The sequence below is a fragment of the Pistacia vera genome, unplaced genomic scaffold (genome assembly GCF_008641045.1).
Source record: "Pistacia vera cultivar Batoury unplaced genomic scaffold, PisVer_v2 Contig1133, whole genome shotgun sequence".
NCBI classification, from domain to species: Eukaryota; Viridiplantae; Streptophyta; class Magnoliopsida; order Sapindales; family Anacardiaceae; genus Pistacia; species Pistacia vera.
In genome coordinates this window covers 1-7,393 of record NW_022195175.1, presented here as the reverse complement: position 1 = coordinate 7,393, position 7,393 = coordinate 1, and the positions used below count along the sequence as shown (strand labels likewise).

Here is a 7,393-nt window from a genome sequence, read left to right as displayed (position 1 = left end):
CAATTAATTGTTCACGCAAATTTCTGACTACCAGTTTTCTCTTCAAGTGCTTACATGAAGAAGGGTCTTTTGAGTGACAGTGAAGAAACTCAATGCACTTAACAATTAGGATAGAAATCTAAATGTATGCTTTTAAGATATTTGTTTATCAAAACGACAACTATGTGGTTTGTGAACAAAAGAGAGAGTAATACAAAAACCATAGAAAAGTTGAGAAAAGTACAAAACAGAGGGTTTTACGTACTTCAATTGTATTCTCAAAATCTGCCAATGACTTTTTTGAACCATAGAAAAGTTGAAGTGCTTGAAAAACTTAACTTAGTGTTAAAACTTGAGTCTAAACTAATTAACGCATAAATCAATCCAACACAAACAAGATTCAAAGAAATCAAACACCAAAAATTACACACTCAATCTGTCGAATCAGAGCAATGCTTTAACCCAAGCCTAATCACTCAATAACTCTCTATAACCTGCAAGAAATCAGAGATCTATCCTAGCCTCAAGAAGGAAACGCAACCCTCTCACAAATCTGCCTAGATTACAACGAGAAAGACCCTAGCAAAAAGCCCCAAATCAATTGCTCATTCAACACACAAGAACCCTAACAATTTCAGACTAAAAAACCCGATAGCTGTACACCTTCTAGCTATGGTTTGCATTTAGGTTACGTTTGGGGCCAACCCAATACACAATGACCCTACTTCCTTTCATCAACAACCAAAAAAGCACTTTGAAATGACAACTGACTTTCACAAATTGAACCCAGCATTACAATACGAGTTGTGAACCTGGTGAGACTCAATTGAACTCATTTTTAACTTCCATGACTCAACAAATTTGGATAGTGCAACAGATTGAAAAATGTAAAGGGTGTTAACTTAAATGTAAAGGGAGCGAGGAATGGCATTACCTGGTTCGAGGAATGGAGCTATCGTTAACGAATGAAGCTGTCACCGTCGATTTCCAGCGAAGAACGGAGCTGTCATCGTCGATTTCAAAGAGTTCAAATGCGATTTGGGTGGGATTTCAGAGAGAACAGAAGACAGAGCCGAAACCGTGACACTTTTCGCAGAGAACAGAGTGTTTGCTTAAAAATTTTCGTGAGAAAAACGGAAAAAGATTGAAAGAGAAGAACTGAAGATTGAAGAAGACGAGAAAGGGGCATGACTGCATCGCTTTTAGGATTTACGGGTTGTTAATGTGGACCGGTTTTTCTCGGACCGACGGTTTACTGATATCATCCGGTTTTTAACCGGTTTAAAACGACTCAATGCATAGTAATGGGTTTGAGAGTGACCCGAACCGAACACGTGACCGGTTCACGATCCAACCAGTTGGACCGACCGATCCGATCTGATTTTTAAAACAATAGAAATACGCCAAACACCATAGCTGATCGAGTAATACTTGATTGAAACTTGAAACATCTATATAAGGTTAAGTTCATAAGATGCATTTTTTATAATTTTTAAGCCGGTAAATTAATGCGTTAAAATGGTTAAAATTGCATCTAAATTGTTTCATTTCTCAGATAAATTAAATGTAAAAGTTACCTCAAATCTAAACCATTGAGTTGATCTAAAAAGCTAAAAATTATATCCTAATTTATGTAAAAATGCGGTACCCTCAAACCTTCACCATACATGCACACATTGCTCCATAATTTTTCTTATGGCTTCAGTTTGATTGCACGAACCAGAAAAAATTTATGCTTTCAGTTCGATTACTAAATGGACAGAAATAAATCAACTAATTATGATTTGATTATATTCCACCATGTTTTCTCCAAATGTTTCTTAATGAAACACCTTAGGAGCTAGCTAACAGGGCTTGCCGAGTCAATTTAATTACCAAAAATGCTGCCCCTGGTTCATCCTACAAATACATATATAAACAATATTTCTACAAAGTTGTTTCCGGCAAGGTGACCAACAGATTAATGTAAATACTGCACTTACAATCATGGGTCCTTGTTTCGAAGGCGATCTTTCCGTTGGCCTCCGAGAATACGAGTATCTGCAGACCTCTGCTGAACGCTTGGTTAAAGAGCATACGAGTCTGGATTCTGAGACAAAGGAACCACGCCAAGAATGCAACTGGAGTGAAGAGAAGTAAACCCATAACGATTTCATAGCCACGAGCAAGTGTCCGAACTGATCCCCAGAACCCAGCTCGCTGAACTAGAGGCTTCAATGCTTGTGCAATCTGGAAAAACAAGGGTTTAAAAATGAAGGCAAAATTGAGAATCGGCATCATGAATCCGAGTCTTGGTCATACAAGAAAATATCAAGGGATGGCTTCGATTATAAAATATATTAATACAAGTAAATGAGTATGACAACGAATCCTTACCAACAACATTCCCCAACCAGTGGGCATGAAAGCAAGAATACACACAATGATGTCTTGCACGGTCATATGGGAATGCGATCAAAATGACCAGAATGGAGATGAAGTTAAAAATATCAATCCCTTGATAAGTCGAAACACAAGTTGGAAATTTGCACTGAATCTTCGCCTTCCAACGGACACAGTCTACGGAAAGAAAAAGAAAATTTAATGAGACTACAAAAATCAAAACATGCAATATATTAAGGCAATGCATATACAAAAAAAATAATAAAAAGTTATTGCACTATAAGTTGCATGATGTTGGCGATCTATAACAAATAATTTGTTCAAACAAATAAGCTGGATCACAATAAATCATTAACAACGCAGCGTCTTTTTCCCTAAATGGTTTGCACCTTCCTTGTCCCTTTTCATTAACCTTTTTTTTTTTTTTTTTTTTTCAGAAATGGTAAGCTTAGATAAAAATTTTGAATACAACTACAAAATGCATACAACTATATGAAGAATCTAGGTACTCACCTTCATCACAAACAATATGAGAAAGATCACCAGCCATGATACACCATAGACCTACGGTCAAGTGAAAAAAAGGTGTAATGTCAATGACGGTATTTATATTAGTAAGACAAGAAGTAACTGAAAGCAGAAATAAATTAAACAATTTGGAGCTGAGAATATACCAGGAAACTTTTGGTGTGCTTTGTAATTTTCAGATGATATACAAGCCCATACTGATAGATAAAAAATCTTAAAGCTAACAATATCTCAGCAATGATCCCACGCAACCCAGAATGACGAAGATGCTCTTGTTCTTCCTCCCACCATGATTCCCAACTCTTTTCTGGAGGTACACCAATACCTCCTCGGTTACTTATCCACTTATTCCAATCAGTCCAATCATCAACAATCTTTTGCCACTCGAAACCAGAAGGATTGAATAGGAACGGAGCGAAAAGCCAGGTGCCCACCATAAACCACATAGAAATTGTGATCAAGATGTAAGCAACTGCACCTCTATAAGATTGACCAAATATTTGGTACACAATAAGCAAGATCATCATCTCAATACCCTTGACAAAGTGACTACGTGAATAAAGCCTGTAGTTGTCCGCAAATTTGGCATGGAAGACCACAAACCCACGACCCGTAGGCCTATATTTTGCACCTCCATGAAGTAATGTCCTTCCGTAATAGTGAGTCTTCGTTCCAAGAGAGAAAGTGAAAAAGACTGGTGCCAATTGCAATTGCATCAGAATAAATTCACTTAGTGCAGTCCGGAAACCCCTCTCCAAGCCAATTTCCATCAACATAGGCAAGGCCATCAAAAATCCAATTTGAACAATAGATTGAGAAGCAAGAGCTACTTGAAGAGGCTTATTGTCTCGAATTGCAGGCTGAGTACTCAACCCTTCTTCAAGACCACTAAGTACAAGATAGAGACGGCCATACAGGAACACATACACAGTAAGCACAGTTATCTGTCAAAAAAAGAAAAAAAGACGTTAGTCTGGACCTTTGGAAAGCTACAAACACAAACAAGCCTGAAAAAAGTTAAAAAAAATAAATGTGCAATATACCAAAGTACTAAAGTAGAATCCAATGGTAGTGAAATAGCATGACAACATTCGGAAAAAATCAAACCGGTGTCCAAGCCGGTATATATCTCGACTCAGTGTCTGCTCCCCATTGCCATTAGCAATCTTAGCTTCAAACATAGAAATCTGATTCAAGCCGACATCCCTTCCCTTCCCAACTTGAATGTATTCATGATGGGTAACATTGCCTTCTCGAAGGGTAGAGTTGAAGCCTGCAGACACAACCAAATCACACATGTTACCGTTAAGATCCAACTATCCAAGATCGTCAACACAAACAAGCAAAGAAAGAAAAGTTCCAGAGACCAACATACCAGCAAATATGTCTTCACTCAAATTGATAACCTTGGATGCTTTACTGACACCTCCTCTAGTAAGGTGAAAGAGCCTATCAAACACATCTGGATGACCATAATGGAATCGAACCCTGCATAACCAGAAACAAGGACATAGCCAATCAGCCCAGACAAGCATAGGGAAAGAAAACGAAAGAAATAAATATTTATTAAGAAAGTGATGACCACAAATATGCCCAGAATCATTTGTTTGCGATATTATTAAATGTTTCAGCCATCAAAGATTGATCATAACATCAGTGACCCATTCAATTCATTCAAAATATCGAAGACTCGATGCTGAAGTAAAAACTTCCATTTGCTAATCTTTTTCCTCTTCAACACTGAAAATGAAATTTACTTTAACGATACCCATTCTGAAAATTTTCAGTTTTTAAACACATTGTTTTATACTAGGGTTTGTGGTAATCACTTCCAAGCATTCAGCTATATTAAGTTTTACCCAATTGTGCTATAAACATACTTGGTAAAACGTTTGAGCTGCACCAAGACGGTAAGACCATGTTTGTTTGTTGATGTTTCGATATCCTGATATGTATATGAATATATATAAATATCGTACTTACATAATGGGTGCGTTTAGTTTATTATTTTGGATAGAATTTTGTGGATAGTATTGAATAATTGAATATAGGAGTATTACGAGGTAAAATTTAAAAATTTATGAAAAAATCTCTTAAGTTTGCTAATTTAATAAATACCCCAACATATAAAATAACAAAAATACCCCCACCACCTGCAGTGCCAAATTCCGGCCACCACCGCCGGAATCTGGCCGGAAAATCGCGTTACAACACAGACCGGTCGGATCTATGTCGTAACGCGTCGTTATGGCCTTTTCCGGCCAGATCCACCACGGATCTGACTAGAAAAGGCCAGATCCACGACCTAGCCAGATCCACTGTAGATCTGACTGGAAAAGGCCAGATCGGTGAATTACCGTCCAACTCCAGTCAGTAATTCACCGTTGTGGCAAATTCCGACTACCACCGACGGTGGTTGCCGGAATCTGACAAGTATGGGTCACAGGGGTGTTTTTGTTAATTTTTAAACTTTTTTCAAAGGGTATTTAATGAAATTAATAACCTTTTGGGGTCTAAAAGTAATTAAAAAAATAGGGTAATATTTCTGAAACATGGCACATTATTTGGAGAATAGGATTGGGAATATGGATAATAATAATAATAAGCCAAACATGCCCAATATTTTCAATTGTTATATGTTAGGATCCCACAATGAAAAGGAAAATGGTGGACATGTGGGTTATAAAGGCTTGGGCACTCTCCCTTGGCAAGCCAATTTTCCAAGAAGAGTTATACCCAAGCCCATGAAAGACCCATGGCTCAGCCCAAATTGTTGAGTTATTGGAGTGGGTTCCTTTCAATTGGCATCAGAGCATGATCCTGTGGACGCGTGGCAGGCTGACCTTGGGCCCGGACTGTTACCCCAAGGAAAGGGGATCCGCGTAGTCACCCAAGGGATAAAGAGGCCGACAAGGGTAAAGAGGCCAACTTGGACGTTAGTTGCGGAAGCGTGGTGGAATGTTAAGATCCCAAATTGAAAGGGAAAAGAATAGGCATGTGGGTTATAAAGGCTTATTATAAAGGCTTAGTCACCCTCCCTTGACAAGCCGGTTTTCCAAGAAGAGTTCTACCCAAACCCATGAAAGACCCATGGCCCAGCTCAAATTGTTGAGTTATTCGAGTGAGTTTCTATCAATTGGTATCAAAGCATGATCTTGTGGACGCGTGGCAGGCTGACCTTGGGTCCGAGCTATTACCCCAAGGAAAGGGGATCCGCGAAGTCACCCAAGGAGTAAAGAGGCCAACGTGGAGCCCACGCAGCAGGGCCTAGTGGGCCCCCCAAGGGGTCAAGAAGGAGAGTTGCTGACAGACTTCTAGGCGAAGTAAGACCCAAAGAGAGGGCAGTAAAGGCCGATGAGGGAGGGGTAGCCGAAGAGGGCGGGCACTCTCTAGAAAGAAGACCAAAGAGGACGTTGGGTCTCAAAGCATGGGAGAATGTTAGGATCCTACATTGAAAAGGAAAAGGGTGGGCATGTGGGTTATAAAGGCTTGAGCACCCTCCCTTAGCAAGCCGGTTTTCCAAGGAGAGTTCTATCCAAGCCCATGAAAGACCCATGGCCCGGCCCAAATTGTTGAGTTATTAGAGTGGGTTCCTATCATTATAACAGTTCAACATTGATTTTTATTCAACCTGGTGCAGAGCAGGGACACAAATTCTAATTAACTAACACATAGGGTGCGTTTGGTTTATTATTTTGGATAGGATTTTGGGAATAATATTGGGCAGTTGAGTAGGAGAGTATTACGAGGTAAAATTTAAAAATTTATAAAAAAACCCCTAAGTTTGCTAATTTAATTAAGCACCCCAACATATAAAATAACAAAAATACCACCACCACCCACAGTGCCATATTCTAGCCAACATCGCCGAAATCTGGTCGAAAAATTGCTTTACAACACAGATTGATCGGATCTGTGTCGTAACGCCTCGCTATGGCCTTTTCCGGCCGACGGCCAAAAAAGGCCAAAGAAATGGCCATCGTTTTCGATCAACGATGGCCAAGATTTGGCCGTCACTGACAGCCAAATCAGTGAACTACCGGCCATTTCTGGTCTCCTGATTTTAGAAGCAAAAAAGATGGTTTTCCCCGCAAACTTTTCATATAAATAAGTTCTCCCAATTTTTATTTTCACATATATACGTATATATATTTTGCAAAAACATGCAAATAACATAAAAGAAGAGAAGATTTGAAGAAAGGGATTCGAAACATGGTAACTTACTTCAGAGGGTTGGCTAACAGTCTTTGACCAATTGTCACAAAACTGGTCTCCTGATTTGACATGAACCAAGCAAGTGAAGAAACACTGCATCAAATAATAAAAAGAATTATTAAATAATTTATATAAGACTGCAAATTAAAATCCAGGGTCATTAAAGTGCTTTTTACCTTCCAGTAAATATATGCTCTCTAAGTCCAAGAATAGTCGGATACCTCACACCATCATGCTTTTTGAGGAATTCTTGCAGCAAATTCCTCATTTTTAAGGCTTCTTCCATGTA

At 38.9% G+C, this 7,393-nt stretch overlaps 1 protein-coding gene across 1 annotated transcript; it reads right to left on the bottom strand.

Moving 5' to 3' along the window:
- Nucleotides 1-1,734: 1,734 nt before the first annotated feature.
- On the bottom strand, nucleotides 1,735-7,387 carry LOC116143904 (callose synthase 3-like). The gene is made up of 8 exons (XM_031429357.1): nucleotides 7,281-7,387; nucleotides 7,114-7,197; nucleotides 4,265-4,377; nucleotides 3,933-4,162; nucleotides 3,036-3,833; nucleotides 2,875-2,925; nucleotides 2,356-2,538; nucleotides 1,735-2,208 (listed from the first exon to the last, which is right to left on the bottom strand). Exons 1-7 carry the CDS (start codon nucleotides 7,370-7,372, stop codon nucleotides 2,434-2,436), a joined length of 1,473 nt encoding a protein of 490 aa, XP_031285217.1. The 5' UTR covers nucleotides 7,373-7,387; the 3' UTR covers nucleotides 1,735-2,208; nucleotides 2,356-2,433.
- Between the last annotated feature and the right edge of the window lie 6 nt (nucleotides 7,388-7,393).

Bases quoted from the DNA above. Each gene is read 5' to 3' on its own strand.
- LOC116143904 (XM_031429357.1), bottom strand. From the start codon at position 7,372: ATGAGGAATTTGCTGCAAGAATTCCTCAAAAAGCATGATGGTGTGAGG. The intron at 7,198-7,280 runs GTAAAAAGCACT...TATTTGATGCAG, and splicing joins GAGCATATATTTACTGGAAG to TGTTTCTTCACTTGCTTGGT. The intron at 3,834-3,932 runs GTATATTGCACA...TTTTTTTGACAG, and splicing joins GATTCTACTTTAGTACTTTG to ATAACTGTGCTTACTGTGTA.